General features: G+C 43.6%; 1 protein-coding gene across 2 annotated transcripts in view; it reads right to left on the bottom strand.

The window, feature by feature from the left end:
• Nucleotides 1–21,006, bottom strand: part of LOC118389426 (xylosyltransferase 1) — a 200,797-nt gene extending 179,791 nt beyond the window's left edge. The window contains exon 1 of one of the 2 annotated variants that reach the window (XM_052527837.1): nucleotides 20,596–21,006. In XM_052527837.1, coding sequence (XP_052383797.1) covers nucleotides 20,596–20,883 — 288 coding nt within the window. In that variant the 5' untranslated portion in view covers nucleotides 20,884–21,006. The remainder of the gene's footprint in view (nucleotides 1–20,595) is intronic. The other variant, XM_052527838.1, reaches the window with a different exon arrangement.
• Nucleotides 21,007–22,277: the final 1,271 nt, after the last annotated feature.

The raw sequence follows: 22,277 nt of genomic DNA, 5'->3' as shown, positions 1-22,277 counted from the left end.
CACCACCATTACTAAAACTACCATCAACACCACTACCATCACTACCCCTACCATCACCACCATTACTAAAACTACCATCAACGCCACTACGATCACTACCCCTACCATCACCACCATTACTAAAACTACCATCAACACCACTACCATCACTACCCCTACCATCACCACCATTACTAAAACTACCATCAACACCACTACCATCACTACCCCTACCATCACCACCATTACTAAAACTACCATCAACGCCACTACGATCACTACCCCTACCATCACCACCATTACTAAAACTACCATCAACACCACTACCATCACTACCCCTACCATCACCACCATTACTAAAACTACCATCACTACCCCTACTATCACCACCATAACTACAACTCCCATCACCACCATAACTACAGCTACCATCACTACCCCTACCATCACAACCACAACTACAGCTACCATCACTACCCCTACTATCACCACCATAACTACCATAACTACAACTACCATCAACACCACTACCATCACTACCCCTACCATCACCACCATTACTAAAACTACCATCAACGCCACTACGATCACTACCCCTACCATCACCACCATAACTACCCCTACCATCACCACCATAACTACCCCTACCATCACCACCATAACCACAACTACCATCACTACCCCTACCATCACCACCATAACTACCATAACTACAACTACCATCACTACCCCTACCATCACCACCATTACTAAAACTACCATCAACGCCACTACGATCACTACCCCTACCATCACCACCATAACTACAGCTACCATCACTACCCCTACCATCACCACCATAACTACAACTACCACCAACCGCACTACCCATACCATCACTACCATCGCTACCTCTGTCGTCACTACCCCTACCATCACCACCATAACTACCATAACTACAACTACCATCAACACCACTACCATCACTACCCCTACCATCACCACCATTACTAAAACTACCATCAACACCACTACCATCACTACCCCTACCATCACCACCATTACTAAAACTACCATCAACGCCACTACGATCACTACCCCTACCATCACCACCATTACTAAAACTACCATCAACACCACTACCATCACACCCCTACCATCACCACCATTACTAAAACTACCATCAACACCACTACCATCACTACCCCTACCATCACCACCATTACTAAAACTACCATCAACGCCACTACGATCACTACCCCTACCATCACCACCATTACTAAAACTACCATCAACACCACTACCATCACTACCCCTACCATCACCACCATTACTAAAACTACCATCACTACCCCTACTATCACCACCATAACTACAACTCCCATCACCACCATAACTACAGCTACCATCACTACCCCTACCATCACAACCACAACTACAGCTACCATCACTACCCCTACTATCACCACCATAACTACCATAACTACAACTACCATCAACACCACTACCATCACTACCCCTACCATCACCACCATTACTAAAACTACCATCAACGCCACTACGATCACTACCCCTACCATCACCACCATAACTACAACTACCACCAACCGCACTACCCATACCATCACTACCATCGCTACCTCTGTCGTCACTACCCCTACCATCCCTACCATAGCTACAACTACCATCGGGGCTAGAGGTTAGAGGGTTGGACTAGTACCCGTAAGGTTGCAAGATCCAATCCCCGAGCTGACAAGGTACAAATCTGTCGTTCTGCCCCTGAACAAGGCAGTTAACCCACTGTTCCCAGGCCGTCATTGAATGTAAGAATTTGTTCTTAACTGACTGGCCTATTTAAATAAAGATTTAAAAAATAAAACTACCATCACTTTCACTACCATCACCACACTGCCATCACTACCAGTACCACTACCATCACTACTACTGCCATCACTACCACCACTGCACACAAACATGCACGCACACACACAACGATGGTTCACCAACCAGCAGTATAAAATCTGAAAGAAAATGTATAATTATCATGCGGCTCAATTAGGGATGGAATTTCTGCACAGCGAGAGAGCAGCTCCAATCTCTGCAGACTCATTAAGTTTGATTTAGGAGACTGGAGGACCATCCAACTGCTCAGCCACCATAGAATAATATCTGAGATCCTACTTGAGACATAGGAGAAAAAGAGGAAGCAGGAGAAGGGAAGTGAACTACTGGACAGGAGGGGTAGTAGAAGAGCAGAATGAGATCCTATTTGAGACTGGTGGAGGAGAAGAAACAGGAGGAGGAGAGGAAAGGGGAGAAGAAGCAGGAAGATAGGAGAGAAGGAAAGGAGAGAAGAAGCAGGAAGAGAGGAGAGAAGGAAAGGAGAGAAGAAGCAGGAAGAGAGGAGAGAAAGAAAGGAGAGAAGAAGTAGGAAGAGAGGAGAGAAGGAAAGGAGAGAAGAAGCAGGAAGAGAGGAGAGAAGGAAAGGAGAGAAGAAGCAGGAAGAGAGGAGAGAAGGAAAGGAGAGAAGAAGTAGGAAGAGAGGAGAGAAGGAAAGGAGAGAAGAAGCAGGAAGAGAGGAGAGAAGGAAAGGGGAGAAGAAGCAGGAAGAGAGGAGAGAAAGAAAGGAGAGAAGAAGTAGGAAGAGAGGAGAGAAGGAAAGGAGAGAAGAAGCAGGAAGAGAGGAGAGAAGGAAAGGGGAGAAGAAGCAGGAAGATAGGAGAGAAGGAAAGGAGAGAAGAAGCAGGAAGAGAGGAGAGAAGGAAAGGAGAGAAGAAGCAGGAAGAGAGGAGAGAAAGAAAGGAGAGAAGAAGTAGGAAGAGAGGAGAGAAGGAAAGGAGAGAAGAAGCAGGAAGAGAGGAGAGAAGGAAAGGAGAGAAGAAGCAGGAAGAGAGGAGAGAAGGAAAGGAGAGAAGAAGCAGGAAGAGAGGAGAGAAGGAAAGGAGAGAAGAAGCAGGAAGAGAGGAGAGAAGGAAAGGGGAGAAGAAGCAGGAAGAGAGGAGAGAAGGAAAGGGGAGAAGAAGCAGGAAGAGAGGAGAGAAGGAAAGGAGAGAAGAAGCAGGAAGAGAGGAGAGAAGGACATGAGCACCAGTGTCCTACCTCGAAGCTTTTCATGTTACCCCGTTAAATAAAATTAAATAATATGAATCACATGCTGCGTAAACAACAGGTGTAGACCAACAGTGAAATGCTTACGGGCCCTTCTCAACAATGCAGAGAGATGTGAGAGATTCCACCCTTTAGTAGAGTGGAATAATTATAATAATCATAATAATAATAATTAGTAGATGCCCCTTTAGCTATCCCTGGTGCAACGTTAATAAAAACCTACCCTGAATCTTGCCCTACCTGGGAGATAATACATGTACTATGTCAGTATATTACATTGGGTCAAGGCCATAGACTACTTGCAACAATGAACCTATAAGGGATGGAAGCTGCCTTTAGGCACAGCACAGGGAGGGCCTGTATTCAAAAAGACTCAGAGTAGGAAGGCTGATCTAGCATCAGTTTCCTGCAATCAGTAAGAGTAGCTGCTGCTTTCATAACAGCTAATGGGGATCCTAATAAAATACCAACACCAATTATGATCTAAAAGGCTAAACTGATCCTAGATCAGCACTCCTTCTCTGAGAATAATTATGAATATAGGCCCTGATCAGGAACTAGCTGGCCAAGACCTAACCTGAACTATTAGTTGGGCAAAACACAAGACTGACTTCAAATAAGTGTCAAGGGGACAACTTCATCTGGAAGGTGTGTTTGCCCCATGACTGTGTATGTATGTGTGTGTGTGTGTGTGTGTGTGTGTGTGTGTGTGTGTGTGTGTGTGTGTGTGTGTGTGTGTGTGTGTGTGTGTGTGTGTGTGTGTGTGTGTGTGTGTGTGTGTGTGTGTGTGTGTGTGTGTGTGTGTGTGCCTACACTACTAACTAAATAGCCGTCGAAACCCAAGGGATTTATGGGCGGATTACGCCTGGGATTTGAGTAGACGTCGGATTTACGAAGGGAATGAAAAATATATATATCTTTCTCTCTCCCTTTCTCGCTCCAGTTTTCTTCTGCCTCTCGTGTTACACCGCTCTCACTGTCTTAAATCACTGATAGAGACAACACCACTGCAGTAACACACACACATTCAGCTCCAGTGACGAGAGAAGAACGAGAGAAGGAGAAAAAGAGAAGGAGAAAAGGGAAAAGCGAGGGAGCGGAGCAAAGAGACAGTCTGCGATTACTGGCCTCTTGCTCCGTGGGCTGGAAGGACATAAGGCTCCTTCTGACAGGCCCAGCCGCCCGTATCTCTGCCCAGTGCTAATGTGTCATCCTCCCGTCTTCATCTTCTTCTCTTCCTTTTATTCCTCCCTTCATGAAGACCAGAGTCTTATTAGGATACGAGAATACAAGGGATTACTGCAGTGAGAAGTGAGGAGATAGCGAGGGAATGATTTTGAGTCGCACACAATGTCATTATGCAGTGTGTGGGTGTGGTGTGTGTGTGTGACTTATTATCTGTGTACTACTGGGCCTAATGCAACTGCATTGTTGAGATTTCCCCAGAGAGTAGGGGTAACCTAGTGTGTTTGATATGGGTGAGATTTCCCCAGAGAGTAGGGGTAACCTAGTGTGTTTGATATGGGTGAGATTTCCCCAGAGAGTAGGGGTAACCTAGTGTGTTTGATATGGGTGAGATTTCCCTAGAGAGTAGGGGTAACCTAGTGTGTTTGATATGGGTGAGATTTCCTCAGAGAGTAGGGGTAACCTAGTGTGTTTGATATGGGTGAGATTTCCTCAGAGAGTAGGGGTAACCTAGTGTGTTTGATATGGGTGAGATTTCCCCAGAGAGTAGGGGTAACCTAGTGTGTTTGATATGGGTGAGATTTCCTCAGAGAGTAGGGGTAACCTAGTGTGTTTGATATGGGTGAGATTTCCTCAGAGAGTAGGGGTAACCTAGTGTGTTTGATATGGGTGAGATTTCCCCAGAGAGTAGGGGTAACCTAGTGTGTTTGATATGGGTGAGATTTCCTCAGAGAGTAGGGGTAACCTAGTGTGTTTGATATGGGTGAGATTTCCCCAGAGAGTAGGGGTAACCTAGTGTGTTTGATATGGGTGAGATTTCCCCAGAGAGTAGGGGTAACCTAGTGTGTTTGATATGGGTGAGATTTCCCCAGAGAGTAGGGGTAACCTAGTGTGTTTGATATGGGTGAGATTTCCCCAGAGAGTAGGGGTAACCTAGTGTGTTTGATATGGGTGACATTTCCCCAGAGAGTAGGGGTAACCTAGTGTGTTTGATATGGGTGAGATTTCCCTAGAGAGTAGGGCTAACCTAGTGTGTTTGATATGGGTGAGATTTCCCCAGAGAGTAGGGGTAACCTAGTGTGTTTGATATGGGTGAGATTTCCCCAGAGAGTAGGGGTAACCTAGTGTGTTTGATATGGGTGAGATTTCCCCAGAGAGTAGGGGTAACCTAGTGTGTTTGATATGGGTGAGATTTCCTCAGAGAGTAGGGGTAACCTAGTGTGTTTGATATGGGTGAGATTTCCCCAGAGAGTAGGGGTAACCTAGTGTGTTTGATATGGGTGAGATTTCCCCAGAGAGTAGGGGTAACCTAGTGTGTTTGATATGGGTGAGATTTCCCCAGAGAGTAGGGGTAACCTAGTGTGTTTGATATGGGTGAGATTTCCCCAGAGAGTAGGGGTAACCTAGTGTGTTTGATATGGGTGAGATTTCCTCAGAGAGAGTAGGGGTAACCTAGTGTGTTTGATATGGGTGAGATTTCCCAGAGAGTAGGGGTAACCTAGTGTGTTTGATATGGGTGAGATTTCCCCAGAGAGTAGGGGTAACCTAGTGTGTTTGATATGGGTGAGATTTCCCCAGAGAGTAGGGGTAACCTAGTGTGTTTGATATGGGTGAGATTTCCTCAGAGAGTAGGGGTAACCTAGTGTGTTTGATATGGGTGAGATTTCCCAGAGAGTAGGGGTAACCTAGTGTGTTTGATATGGGTGAGATTTCCTCAGAGAGTAGGGGTAACCTAGTGTGTTTGATATGGGTGAGATTTCCCCAGAGAGTAGGGGTAACCTAGTGTGTTTGATATGGGTGAGATTTCCCCAGAGAGTAGGGGTAACCTAGTGTGTTTGATATGGGTGAGATTTCCTCAGAGAGTAGGGGTAACCTAGTGTGTTTGATATGGGTGAGATTTCCCCAGAGAGTAGGGGTAACCTAGTGTGTTTGATATGGGTGAGATTTCCTCAGAGAGTAGGGGTAACCTAGTGTGTTTGATATGGGTGAGATTTCCCCAGAGAGTAGGGGTAACCTAGTGTGTTTGATATGGGTGAGATTTCCCCAGAGAGTAGGGGTAACCTAGTGTGTTTGATATGGGTGAGATTTCCTCAGAGAGTAGGGGTAACCTAGTGTGTTTGATATGGGTGAGATTTCCCCAGAGAGTAGGGCTAACCTAGTGTGTTTGATATGGGTGAGATTTCCTCAGAGAGTAGGGGTAACCTAGTGTGTTTGATATGGGTGAGATTTCCCCAGAGAGTAGGGGTAACCTAGTGTGTTTGATATGGGTGAGATTTCCCCAGAGAGTAGGGGTAACCTAGTGTGTTTGATATGGGTGAGATTTCCTCAGAGAGTAGGGGTAACCTAGTGTGTTTGATATGGGTGAGATTTCCCCAGAGAGTAGGGGTAACCTAGTGTGTTTGATATGGGTGAGATTTCCCCAGAGAGTAGGGCTAACCTAGTGTGTTTGATATGGGTGAGATTTCCCCAGAGAGTAGGGGTAACCTAGTGTGTTTGACATATATATACACACACACACACACATACAGTTGAAGTCGGAAATTTACCTAAATACATTTAAACTCAGTTATTCACAATTCCTGACATTTAATCCCCGTAAAAATGCCCTGTTTTAGGTCAGTTAGGATAACTACCTTGCAGTGTGGGGATTGGGGAATACATGGATACAAAAGGGAAGATTGCATGTGACTACAATTTATCTGAGGTGAATGTGTAGTTTTTCAACATAGTTTACACCTTACTAACAACACGAGGAGGTTAGGGAAACCGGTTTGGATTGAAACAGCTTGCGTTTTGAATCATCTAGGAATGCAAATATTACCTTACATATTTTCTGGCCCAATTGTAATATAAAAATGATGTGTGTTTGATTTCTTACAGTATACAAAATGGTCATAGAAACCAACATTCATATACTGTTTACAGTAGCTGGAATGGGGATTAGAACATTCATATACAGTAGTCTGTTTACAGTAGCTACTGGTATGGGGGATTAGAACATTCATATACAGTAGTATGTTTACAGTAGCTGGAATGGGGCTTAGAACATTCATATACAGTAGTCTGTTTACAGTAGCTACTGGTATGGGGGATTAGAACATTCATATACAGTAGTATGTTTACAGTAGCTGGAATGGGGATTAGAACATTCATATACAGTAGTCTGTTTACAGTAGCTGGAATGGGGATTAGAACATTCATATACAGTAGTCTGTTTACAGTAGCTGGTATGGGGATAAGAACATTCATATACAGTAGTATGTTTACAGTAGCTGGAATGGGGATTAGAACAGTCATATACAGTAGTCTGTTTACAGTAGCTGGTATGGGGATTAGAACATTCATATACAGTAGTCTGTTTACAGTAGCCTGTTTACAGTAGCTGGTATGGGGATTAGAACATTCATATACAGTAGCCTGTTTACAGTAGCTGGTATGGGGATTAGAACATTCATATACAGTAGTCTGTTTACAGTAGTTGGTAAGGGGATTAGAACATTCATATACAGTAGTCTGTTTACAGTAGCTGGAATGGGGATTAGAACATTCATATACGGTAGTCTGTTTACAGTAGCTGGTATGAGGATTGGAATGTTTATATACAGTAGTCTGTTTACAGTAGCCTGTTTATAGTAGCTGGTATGGGGATTAGAACAGTCATATACGGTAGTCTGTTTACAGTAGCTGGTATGGGGATTAGAACATTAATTTACAGTTGCCTGTTTACAGTAGCCTGTTTACAGTAGCTGGTATGGGGATTAGAACAGTCATATATAGTAGTCTGTTTACAGTAGCTGGTATGGGGATTAGAACATTAATCTACAGTAGCCTGTTTACAGTAGCCAGTTTACAGTAGCTGGTATGGGGATTGGAACGTAATGTGATGCCAAAATATCTATTTAAAAGGGTAATGTGAGCGGTGATCAGCCTAATCAGTCGTCCATATGGCCAGGGTCTCATCCCCTCCTTCCCTCTCTACCCCCTCTCTCCAAAGAGGTGATCTCTGCTCTGAAATGGCAACACAAACCCCTAGTCTTGCTCCATCTGGGTTGTGTTCAGTTGGGAGAAACGTTTTGAAATCCGGAGGCACTAGAAATGTAGGATCTTCATTTGAGATAGTTTGCTACAGTTTGCTACAGAAAAGAATCCTGCAGCAACAGGAAATGTGAATTATTATGTGGATTAAAATTAAATGGACAATTTTGTAGGGGTTCATACATTTTTCAATAGGGCAACTCAAGACTGACATTTTAAAGTGGAAATCAAAGTCTGCACCTAAACCTGTCCAATAGGAATCCCATATTTACATTTTACATTTTGCATTTATTCATAAAAAATAACAAAAAATATTTAGCCTTACTGACGCTGGCCTGACTAGGAATACAAACATGTTGGGGGAGGGGCCTGTTCATCTAGTCATCTAGATGAACTCATTTACCAGCGCCTGGTCCCCCCTCATCTGAGGCTGTAGCTACTCTAAACCTCTTACCTATGGGATCATTGGCATCACATTATATGGCTTTACTGTTCTGGATGATGTGATATTAACGTATTGTAACCTGGCCATGGGGAGTGTGTGTGTGTGTGTGTGTGTGTGTGTGTGTGTGTGTGTGTGTGTGTGTGTGTGTGTGTGTGTGTGTGTGTGTGTGTGTGTGTGTGTGTGTGTGTGTGTGTGTGTGTGTGTGTGTGTGTGTGTGTGTGTGTGTGTGTGTGTGCGTGTGTGTGTGTGAGCGTGTGTGTGTGTGTGTGTGTGTGTGTGTGTGTGTGTGTGTGTGTGTGTGTGTGTGTGTGTGTGTGTGTGAGTGTTACAAATCCAACCCGTCTGAAACAGTAGTAGGATCGTGACATTGTCTGGGAATCGTCAGAAGCCGATGTGTTGGGTAACTGTGCTGGTTGGAGACAGGGAGTGTGTGTGACCGGAGAGTGACATTGTGTGTTTTTATAACACTAATGGCCTATAATGGCTGGTATATGGCCTTAAACAGAAGGACATTATCATCCATGTGTGGAGAAGGCAAAGTAGAAACTGCCGAGACACAGTGGTTTGTTTCACAGGACCTATGAGGAATACAAAGTATCAAACACACACACACTCCCCCGATCCACCCACTCACACACTCTGACTGCCCCCGTGTTAGCCTCACAGTGAGGCGGACTGTGTGGGGGTTCTCAGAGTGCGTTGTTCTACTGCTGTGCTTCACATTAAGGGCTCCTGCTGGAGAACGGTGAGTAAGCGGACGCTGACTGTGCGCGCAAAGATTGTGTGTGTGCGCTTGTGTGTGTGTGTGTATGTGGATGCTGACTGTGTGTGAGATCGCACTGCTTTTGAGAACCAGACAGACAACCTCAGGCCAATACTCAGGTAACCTATTATGGAATATCACTGTCTTATCTCTGACTCATCAGGGACAGGGGGGACCTGATCCTAGATCAGTACTCCTCATCTGCTGTCAGATTATGAAGCGCTCAGAAAAGGACTGCTACTTTAGGATCAGTTTTGCCTTTTAGATCATGATCAATAAGATGAAATATATCATCAATACAATATTTATATATTTCTTAATTCCATTATTTGAATTTTAACCGTTACCAGTCAGAGTTAATACCGAACCTTAACCCTACCGTTACCAGTCAGAGTTAATCCCAAACCTTAACCCTAACCGTTACCAGTCAGAGTTAATACCAAACCTTAACCCTAACCGTTACCAGTCAGAGTTAATACTGAACCTTAACCCTAACCGTTACCATTCAGAGTTAATACCAAACCTTAACCCTAACCGTTACCAGTCAGAGTTAATACTGAACCTTAACCCTAACCGTTACCATTCAGAGTTAATACTGAACCTTAACCCTAACCGTTACCATTCAGAGTTAATACCGAACCTTAACCCTAACCGTTACCAGTCAGAGTTAATACTGAACCTTAACCCTAACCGTTACCATTCAGAGTTAATACCAAACCTTAACCCTAACCGTTACCATTCAGAGTTAATACTGAACCTTAACCCTAACCGTTACCAGTCAGAGTTAATACTGAACCTTAACCCTAACCGTTACCATTCAGAGTTAATACCAAACCTTAACCCTACCGTTACCATTCAGAGTTAATACCGAACCTTAACCCTAACCGTTACCAGTCAGAGTTAATACTGAACCTTAACCCTAACCGTTACCATTCAGAGTTAATACCAAACCTTAACCCTAACCGTTACCATTCAGAGTTAATACTGAACCTTAACCCTAACCGTTACCAGTCAGAGTTAATACCAAACCTTAACCCTACCGTTACCATTCAGAGTTAATACCGAACCTTAACCCTAACCGTTACCAGTCAGAGTTAATACTGAACCTTAACCCTAACCGTTACCATTCAGAGTTAATACCAAACCTTAACCCTAACCGTTACCATTCAGAGTTAATACTGAACCTTAACCCTAACCGTTACCAGTCAGAGTTAATACTGAACCTTAACCCTAACCGTTACCAGTCAGAGTTAATACTGAACCTTAACCCTAACCGTTACCATTCAGAGTTAATACCAAACCTTAACCCTAACCGTTACCAGTCAGAGTTAATACTGAACCTTAACCCTAACCGTTACCAGTCAGAGTTAATACCGAACCTTAACCCTAACCGTTACCAGTCAGAGTTAATACTGAACCTTAACCCTAACCATTACCAGTCAGAGTTAATACTGAACCTTAACCCTAACCATTACCAGTCAGAGTTAATACTGAACCTTAACCCTAACCGTTACCAGTCAGAGTTAATACCGAAAGTTAAGAATTTGGAGTTTGCCTAAACTTAACCTTAAACACTTCAAAATGTGACATTTGGCACAACTTCAAAATGTGACGCTTGAGAAACATGGATGGACGTCTTATTCTGACGTGAGACTGTGAGAACTGGTTGACGTGGACAGGGGGGACCTGATCCTACACTCTTCATATGGTTTCAGAGTATGGAGCACAGACCCATACAGTCGGGGCCCATTACATGGACTTTGGAAGAGTCACAGGGGTCCTACAGAGAGACAGTGGTGCCTCTGTTCTGCCTGTCTGGAATGACATTAGGTCCTCGCCAGGGAAGCCCACATTTAGCACCTGAACTAGAAGTAGCATTTAGCAAGGAGCTGTTAGCTTGGTCTGTGATAGCACAGTGGGGTTAACAGTAGGACCAAATGGTGGATGTTTTGACTGCTGCTATGGATACCTGTAGATATACTGCCTGTACAGATCGTGCTTCTTCATTCCACATCCACAGACATGATAGAGGGGAATGGTTTGTCCTTGCAGGTGCTTGTTGAAGATAAGATAATGTGCTGTGTATATCAATGTATAAGCTATAGCTAAGCCTCATGTAACATCACAGATGTGAGGCTCCAATCAATCCACCTCTTCAAATCAAAGTGAGTGGTTTTCCTTGGTTCTAGCCTATGTTTTTGGCAGGGTGAGGTTGATCTATAAAGAAGGATGGAAGCATAAAGTTGAGTGGGCTATCAACTTAAAGTGATAGTTCACCCAAATTAAAATGTTACATATTTGTTTCCGTACCTGAAAGCAGTCCATAGACAAGGACAGACTGCTCTTGTGTTGTTAAACTATAAAGAAACAACTAATATTAGCTTGTAATTTAGGTGAACTATCCCTTTAAGTAGATGGACCAGACACTCTTCCCTTCCCTTGTCATTGATGCAGCCACATATGGGATTGCCTTTGATGATGTAATATTTGAAAAGGGAAAGGGGGGATTTTAAATCTTCATGACTGTGGTTTCTAAACCCTGTAATCATCTGCAGTGTTCAAAGCCTAATAACTCAAAATAACACTTTTTTCTCCTCATCCGTCTTTTTTTCCTACTGCTAATTTGAATGCCAACTACAGTGCAAAGTGAATGCCGCTGAGTTAGTTTAAATGTAATGAAAGAAGATATCAGTTGGGAGAAATAGAAAAAAATATGCTTTGAAAAAGGCTATTAAAAAGAAGTCCAAATGGTTTTGAGATAAATTCCAATAACAACCTTCACTTTCTGGGCATGATTGTGACGCACCCTTTCTGTAGTTAAGTCCTAGCACACTTTAGGCCCTATTTCTGTGTCCACGTGCCTCTCTTCTCTTCTCCTCTCTCTCTTTCTCACTGTCTCTGTCTCACGTGCGAGCGCACACACACACTGAGACACTGTCTCTGTGACTGCATCATCACAGGGTGATGTAAACACCCACTCAGTCCCAGCCATGAGTAGAGTAGCACTGCTGAAAGTGGGGCATTAGCCACTCACTATGTGTGTGTGTGTGTGTGTGTGTGTGTGTGTGTGTGTGTGTGTGTGTGTGTGTGTGTGTGTGTGTGTGTGTGTGTGTGTGTGTGTGTGTGTGTGTGTGTGTGTGTGTGTGTGTGTGTGTGTGTGTGTGTGTGTGTGTGTGTGTGTGTGTGTGTGTGTGTGTGTGTGTGTGTGTGTTTTCAAATAAAGTATTTAAAATGTGTGAGCCAGCATGGTGATCAGGACAGGAGTGGCATGATTGAAACAGCGTGAGTGGTGGAGCAGGAAGGCAGCAGGAGGAGAGATGATGGAGAGAGTTGAAAGAGAGAGAGAGAGAGAGAGGGTTAAGAGAGAGAAGGTTAAGAGGGAGATAGTTAAGAGAGTTGAGAGAGTTAAGAGACAGGGGGGGGGTAGACTAACTGATACAATAGCAAAGGCATCACAGACTCAACAAACCTCTCAAATGAAAGACAGATGCAGTAATAATATTGAAATACAATTTAAAAGCCTAACTGTTGCTGGAGCCAGAGAGACCTTGGTCCCAAAAACATGAATGTCTTTATAAAGGGGAAATATGACATGTTTTATGGTTGTCCATTGGACACCATTATCTTACTTTTACCATCATAATATTAGATTGACTACGAGTTGTTTTGATTTACTGCTGTCAAAGGGACAAGGAAGGCAAGACATGATGACACTAAGATATGTGATATTATCGGGACGTCATGTAAGGAAACAGTTATTGAACATATAAATATTCAACAGACTTGGAAGAGAATATTCACATCCCTTGGTGATATCTGTCATCAGATGTGCCGTTGCCATATCAACAGATGGTTAAAACAATGGAACATTTATTTTCACTTCTGGTGGTGAAAATGACTTGATGGATCTGCTGTGAAGAAACCACGTGTGATTAACTATGTGTGTGTGTGTGTGTGTGTGTGTGTGTGCGTGCGTGCATGCCTGCTTCAATGTGTGTGTGTTTAGTACATGTCCCCACGTGTGTGTGTGTGTTTGGGGGGGATGTTACAGTTACTAAGCCCAGAAACACTTTACAACACGTGTAGAACCTGGAAAACACACTGTGGCTGGGAGGCATGACGGTCGGCATCCGACTAGTAGCCTCCCAGACGGCAAGAAAAGCACATGTAACGGAGAGGGGAACAGGGGCTCATTAAGGTTCCTGCCTGTCTTCGTGGATAAACCAACTAGGCTCGTAATTTAACAATTGTATTCGTATTTACAGATGACATATGAGTTTGTTATTAAGGCACATTAAAGTTCACGTTCCAGAAGACATTTCTGCCCAAAAAAAATGCATTTTGATTTAAATATTTTTTATGTTGACGTTCAAATGCCTCTCCCTTGAAGTAGTGATGTGTGACAACCACCTAGCTTCCTGAAACGAGTCGCATTTAATAAATAATTTACAGACGCACACAAACAACGACGACATCTCCTCTGCCCAGACCAGCATGCTCACACCCCCATCCCTAGTCCCTGCATTACTGTTTGGGACCACCTTAAATTGTCCCAATTCGTCTTTCACTCAGTCACCCATGCTATTTCAATATTTCAATAATAAATCATTTGATTTTTACAATGATTGTGATGCTAGTTGGGAGGAAAGTTGTTCTCTAGCAATCTGTCAAAGGTAAACATGCAGAGCCTCCCGGGTGGCGCAGTGGTTAAGGGCGCTGTACTGCAGCGCCAGCTGTGCCACCAGAGACTCTGGGCCCAGGCTCTGTCGTAACCGGCCGCGACCGGGAGGTCTGTGGGGCGATGCACAATTGGCCTAACATCGTTCGGGTCAGGGAGGGTTTGCCCGGTAGGGATATCCTTGTCTCATCGCGCAACAGCGACTCCTGTGGCGGGCCGTGCGCAGTGCGCGCTAACCAAGGTTGCCAGGTGCACGGTGTTTCCTCCGACACATTGGTGCTGGCTTCCGGGTTGGATGGCGCTGTGTTAAGATGCAGTGCTGTGGGTTGTGCATCGGAGGACGCATGACTTTCAACCTTCGTCTCTCCCGAGCCGTACGGGAGTTGTAGCGATGAGACAAGATAGTAGCGACTAAAACAATTGGATACCACGAAATTGGGGAGAAAACGGGGTAAAATTCAAACAAAAAACCAACAAAGAAAAGGTAAAGATGCAGGTATGCAGGTACGTTCGCACTAAAGGCAAATGGCCACAACATCCAAGGTTAAATCCTATGGTATCAAACGTACACCAGTTTCTCCTGATGCATGTACAGTAGCCTAGGCATCATCTTTCCTTTCAATTAGTTTGACCTGGAAACACCTACTGATAACAACACCTGCCACTCTGGGTGATTATTCTACATCTAATATCATCATGATGAGGCTTGTAGAACTTCTCCTCAGAGGTCAATTCTATCCTCGTCAAGGCGCCTGGCTACATCTATTCCCATCTCTCTCTCACACACACACACACACACACACACACACACACACACACACACACACACACACACACACACACACACACACACACACACACACACACACACACACACACACACACACACACACACACACACACACAATGTGCAGCAGCAGCAGTTAGTTCATGTATATTATCCTAGGCGCAACAGATATAGACTCTGACGAACCATCACACAGAGAACAACCAGCAAAAGAGAAAGGCATAGGCAATCTGACAAACAGGCCGATTCGGCATTTTAACTGGCAACCGGAAGGCATTGTAGCGCACATTATCTGGCAACCGCAAGGCATCGTCGATGAAGCATAAGTACCATGCTCTCCACATTACATTGAAAAGGTCACAGGATCTGTTGTGCCAGTTATAATGGTAAATGCTGCTTGAGGAATACCTGCATGTGTCCCAAATGGCACCCTATTCCCTATATAGTGCACTACAGGACATACAGTTGAAGTCAGAAGTTTATATGCACTTTCGCCAAATACATTTAAACTCAGTTTTTCACAATTCCTGATATTTAATCCTAGTAAAAATTCTGTGTCTTAGGTCAGTTAGGATCACCACTTTATTTTAAGAATGTGAAATGTCAGAATAATAGTAGAGAATGATTTATTTAAGCTTTTATTTATTTCATCACATTCCCAGTGGGTCAGAAGTTTACATACACTCAATAAGTATTGCCTTTAAATTGTTTAACTTGTGTCAAACGTTTCGGGTAGCCTTCCACAAACTTCCCACAATAAGTTTGTTGAATTTTGGCCCATTCCTCCTGACAGAGCTGGTGTAACTGAGTCAGGTTTGTAGGCCTCCTTGCTCACACACGCTTTTTCAGACCTGCCCACACATTTTCTATAGGTTTGAGGTCAGGGCTTTGTGACCAAGCTTTAACTTCCTGACTGATTTCTTGAGATTTTGCTTCAATATATCCACATAATTGTCCAACCTCATGATGCCATCTATTTTGTGAAGTGCACCAGTCCCTCCTGCAGCAAAGCACCCCCACAACATGATGCTGCCACCCCCATGCTTGACGGCTGGGATGGTGTTCTTCGGCTTGCAAGCATCCCCCTTTTTCCTTCAAACATAACAATGGTCATTATGACCAAACAGTTCTTATTTTTGTTTCATCAGACCAGAGGACATTTCAACAAAAAGTACGATCTTTGTCCCCATGTGCAGTTGCAAACCGTAGTCTGTCTTTTTTATGGTGGTTTTGGAGCAGTGGCTTATTCCTTGCTGAGTTGCCTTTCAGGTTATGTCGAAACAGGACTCGTTTTACTGTGGATATAGATACTTTTGTACCTGTTTCCTCCAGCATCTTCACAAGGTCCTTTGCTGCTGTTCTGGGATTGATTTGCACTTTTTGCACCAAAGTACGTTCATCTCTAGGAGACAGACCGCGTCTCCTTCCTGAGCGGTATGAGCGCTGTGTGGTCCCATAGTGTTTATACTTGCGTACTGTTGTTTGTACAGATGAACATGGTACCTTCAGGCGTTTGGAAATTGCTCCCAAGGATGAACCAGACTTGTGGAGGTCTACAATTATTTTTAGGAGGTCTTGGCTGATTTCTTTTGATTTTCCCATGATGTCAAGAAAAGAGGCACTGAGTTTGAAGGTAGGCCTTGAAATACATCCACAAGTACACCTCCAATTGACTGAAATTATGTCAATTAGCCTATCAGAAGCTTCTAAAGCCATGACATAATTGTCTGGAATTTTCCAAGATGTTTAAAGGCACAGTCAACTTGTGTTTATTTTTTTTAGGGAGGATCAGCTTAATATTGTGGAAAGAATGTTGCTTCCAATGTAATTGTCTGCATCATTTCCAATCCCCCATAATTTTGGGGGAAATATATATATCCATACACGTATGCATATATATACACATACATACTTACACATACCTATATAGACATACATACTTTTTTAAAGAATATACCTTTATTATTATTCCCCGCAAACCCTTCCGCCGATCCCCCAATTGGAGTAAACTAATAAACACTTCTGCTTCTACCTTCAATCCATACATCTTATACACATTCTACAGACACAGTCTACAATAGTTCTCTCTTGTTTGTTCTTAGTCCTTCCTCTATTTCTGATGTCCATCCAGTTTGATTTCTATTTGTAACTGTGCTATTTCACAAAAGCTCCGAACCTATATACATTCTACAGATCCCTTATGCCCTACATTGTTTATCTTGTTATTAGTCCCACCCTTCAGCTCCACTCAACCCCTCCCATCTATCTCTCAACATCATCCATTTCGGATTTCTACTTGCCATATATTTTTAAACTGTGCTGTGATGCTTCACAAAATAATTTAACCTTCCTATTCTCATAGCTTCTACAGATTGTAAATAAAAAATTAAAAATTTTGCTAAAATAATTATTATATTATTGATTGATTGACAATGGCTTTTCAAATCACCCAGTATTGCTATCTGTAGTGTTAGTTCTAGGCAAATGATGTAATTCTTCAGCCAGTCCTGGACCTGTGACCAAAAATGAGCTACATATGGACAATACCAAAATAAATTATTTAATGACTCTGCCTCCTCACAGCAGAATGTGCAGAGCTGGGAAGATTGTATCCCCCATATATATAACATTCTATTAGTTGCAAGAATTTTGTATCGTAATTTATATTGAAAAAATTTGAAGTTTTGAAGACGGCGTTGTTTTGCGTTTCAATTCATAAACCATGTGCCATATATAGGGAATATGGTGCAACTTGGGATCGCAGCCACAATTGTCTTGGCGTGAATGCGTTTTGACACACATCTTCCCGTCGCCCAGTCACAATTGATTCTGTGCGTCAGAACTCAATAACTATTTAGCTAATTCAGCCACGCTACTGGACAGGAACAGTGATAAAACCCCTTCCTGGTCTGTTAGTGTGTCTCTCAGACTGATGCTGTTATAGCATAGCGAACACACACACACACACACACACACACACACATCCAGGGCCGTGCACAGACCATTCAGGGGGCAGGTGCTTAAAACGTACCAAATGCCTCTGCAGGGGACCATTTGAACAGTTTTGGAGCATAGGCCTGTTTATTCCTGCAACCACACACCCACTCATCATCTTTAGAAATTCTAGGCAAGCTAGTTAAAGTGAATCCTAAAGACAGAGATGATTGACATCGGGAAAAGAGGGCGGGCTATCAGCTGATCACTGATGTTAGTGATTGATGTAAATCTGCTTGTTAGCTAGCTTCATTTCTTTTACTGATTGTAATTGACCTCTATGTCTTTCTGTCTCTCTCTGCTGTGTATCAGCCGACCAGACTGAATATTGACGATGAAGATAAATCAAGTGTTAATAAAATAATTTTTTACATTTTTTATTTAACCTTTATTTAACTAGGCAAGTCAGTTAAAAAAAACATGTTCTTATTTACAATGACGGCCTACCAGGGAACAGCGGGTTAACTGAGCTGTTCAGTGGCAGAACGACAGATCTGTACCTTGTCAGCTCGGGGATTCAATCCAACAACCTTTCGGTTACTGGCCCAACACTCTAACCACTAGGCTACCTGCCGCCCCAAAATATGCTGCTGTGGAAGTAGTGTTGATATTTAAACTAGGTAACTAGCTACAGACACTCGACAGGTGACCGCATATCTCAAGCCAAGCATGTTTGGATACTGGGAGAGTGCAATCTCCGTGCAGGGCAGACTGGGAAAAAAGGGCACCGGGCGTGAGAGCTCCGTACAGGGTGAACCTGACACCACGGCACCTTGGGGGCAGTGGGTTCCGAACAACAATGACCAAAAAGACATATATACAGTCATTTTGGGGGAAATTATACCACCACCCAAAACAGCTCTTTGAAGACTGGAAGGGGCTTGTCTTCTGAACAGGTAGAGCCCTATATGTGCACTGCGGACACACACACACAAAAACACTCCTAGCAGGTCTGTCTTGACACCTTCATCACGTTTCTGTCCTTGGAATGACTTACCATACATTATGTTGATGTTGTGTAGCCTGAGGGCAAACACACAGACACACACACACAGACACACACACACACACACACACACACACACACACACACACACACACACACACACACACACACACACACACACACACACACACACACACACACACACACACACACACACACACACACACACACACACCGAGAGAGAAAGTTGATGGATAGAATGAGTCACAGCTCCCACCACCCGTAGGAGATAGATGAGAGTGTAGAGGGATGCTATATGAGGACTGAGGAACCTACACTACTGTAGTCTACAGTATATCTCCCATAACAACCATATCAAAGCTACTGTATCCATAGTGACGGGATTATACAGCCCAAACAATGTGATGCAAGGTTTTCCAAATATTGCAACAGCAAAATAGGTTACAACACACCATATATTTCAACAAAAAAAAAACAGTCCAGATATCATATTGCTTATAATATTGTAGTAATAATATAATATCCATATTAATGCCATGGAATTAAATGATTTGGAGACTGCATACCTCTTGACAAAATCAGTCAAAGATTGATTGATTAACAACCGAACAGATGTCAACCTGTAGGCTACTGTAATTTAATTAAGCATGATTTATCCATTTGCCCTTCCAGTGTTTGCTAATACTAACAGACCAGTGATCATCTGGGATCCCGGAGCGTGTGGAGTTAAACCACGGCTGTATAGGTAGTGTGATTTGGTCTCAATTCGGTCCTGAACTAATGTAGTATGGCGTTCATAAACCGCCAATGATCCAAAAGTGTAGGTTATTTGCACAATTGATTGGTTAGAATCAAGAGTTCGCATGTATATGTTTACATTTCTAATTTCCCTCTAATGTAGCGTTTGCATAAACTGTATGTGGCTACTCCGATCACCACGCAGTCATTTCCCTGTGGTATTTTCACATGAACTAGTCCATTAAGCAGTTTTGCATTGATACACAATTAGCAAATTATGCGTTTCAAATGGCCATTACACAGTCGTGTGTGTCGTTGAAATTGTCATCTGTAAGGGCAAATAATCATTTCTGACCTATAACAAGCAGTTAGAAGTAAGCAGCCCGGGGCATCGATTTACGCATCTGAAATTACTTTAGAGTATTTGCTGTGATTAAATAATGCTTGGATTATACCGTTTTGGGTTCAAATTCACACCCAGTGGATTAAAAAATATATATATTTACAGTAGGGTACACAACGAATGGATTTGAAGGACACCCAATGTGGCATCGTTCAGTTGTCATTCTGTTCCTCTTCATATTGTTTTGGATTTGGAAACATCCCTACAACATCGTACATCTGTCACTCTTTGCGCGGGAGGCTGGGACGCTAGCGACGTCGATGTAACATGTCAGAGTAGCACATCTCCGTTTAAAAGGATCTCGATTTGAAAATGAATACAGCCGCCAGAGGTGGTCCGGTTCATTCATTTGAGCGTCTGTGCCCATCCAGTCTACCAAAGCGCCAGGCATAGATTGGTAGACAGGAACAATCATTCAAGCAGCGGTTGTAGCCCATGCAGTTTTCGGCTATGTCTTTACCAGACACTTCAAATGGGCCGTAGGTAAAAGGGATATAATAGCTACGTGTAACAGCAGTAGCGCCACAGTCTTACCGGCTGCTGTATGTGACGAACCGTTCCTTTCCCTTGTGGAGGATGGTGCTGTAGCTGAACCTCGCGCTTCATATACTCGCTGCTGCCTTTGTAGCCACCACCGCCGACCCGGTCTCTCTTCTCCCTCATGTTCGACGCGCCACCGCCGCCGTTTTCCCGTTCTTCCCCGGAATCGAGGCTACTGAAGTTCCACACTATCAGCGTCTGGACCAGCAGCACCGTGAGAGCCGCTATCAAAGCGGAACGCGAGCGGCGGGCCAACCTGCGAGCGCACGAGCCGCCAACCATCTTCACTCTTTGACTGCTTGGACTCGAGAAGAGAAGGTCGGCTAGCCTGCCTCTGCGTAGCGAGACAGACAGCAGGAGCGGGGAGACCACGGGAGTTTTGTTTTTTTTAGATCTCGCTCACGATGGCTAGGAGGAGCATCGAGGAGAGGAGGCAGCACAGAGCCATCGTGTGGTTGAAATACGTTACGCGCGAGCTCAGGATGTTCACCGAATGTTCTGAGTCACGGCGACGGTAAATGAGAGTCCTCCGTCTGGAATTCTTGTATAAAATATCTCGGCACGAAGCACGTGGGTTATCACCTCCCACATGTACATGATACCCATCCACGACATTTAATGATTAAACAAACAAACAAACAAATATTTTTGGAGACGTTGATGTGGGTGAACACAATGTACCGTTGAACAATATCAGTACCATGGACAGTGCTCATAGAAAATGTGTATCGCTGCAGCTCCTTACAAATAGAATACAAGCTCACATCCATCCCATGTACTGTAGGCTCCACTAGGACCAACCCTCACCATCCATGCATTCAAATATTGATGCCACTTCATGTGCATTTCAAACATAACCAATGTACCAAATGATCATAAGAGCTATAAAAGGAGAGTTATTCATGGACAGTATATTGTAGCGACCTTAATCCAACACGTAATGACCTCGTCAAGAAGTTCGGACCTCTTGATTTAACAGTTAAGCTGTTGGCTTGACAGTCGCTGGACCTGTGTTCGAGTCTCGGTGGGGGCTTAACCTCAAATTCACTTCAACATGATTTGATTCATAAGAAAGGGCCCAAGTCTATGCCTACAGCTGTGTATGAAAGGTAGGGAGGAGCTAGGTCTTACAATAGCATCAAGCCCAAACTTTATACCACAGCAACTTCTTGTAATGGATGTAGAGGATTTCCATCTGTATTTACTCTGTGTGCCCCTGTGCATTGTGCTTAATTTTCTGGCAAGCATACCTTCGCTATCTAATTGTCTGCCAAGGCTGAGCTAGTACAGCTACTGGGACTTATAGGGAAGGGAGAACACACACACACGCAAATACACACACACGCACATGCACAGTAACACACACACACGGCTGATGTAGTATCTACTGGGACTACTACATCAACTCTGTATGCGTGTGTGTATTTGCGACGTGTATGTGTGTGGGTGTGTGTGTCATCCCTTCTTTCCTTATAATTCCACACTGCTACGCTTTAATAAGTCAACAAACGTCTACACTATCAACTAGACAATCAACGCCGAGGCTGTTCTGCTCTTTGCTTAAGGGCAGTGAACCACCGACAGTGAATAAATAAGATAGCATTCACACAGAGTGTGTGTCTACCTACAGTACACCAGGCCTAGCGGACACAAATTGATGGGTGGGTTTGGTAAGT

Source organism: Oncorhynchus keta, chromosome 10 (genome assembly GCF_023373465.1).
Source record: "Oncorhynchus keta strain PuntledgeMale-10-30-2019 chromosome 10, Oket_V2, whole genome shotgun sequence".
Classification (NCBI taxonomy): domain Eukaryota; kingdom Metazoa; phylum Chordata; class Actinopteri; order Salmoniformes; family Salmonidae; genus Oncorhynchus; species Oncorhynchus keta.
This window is presented reverse-complemented; position numbering and strand designations above follow the sequence as displayed.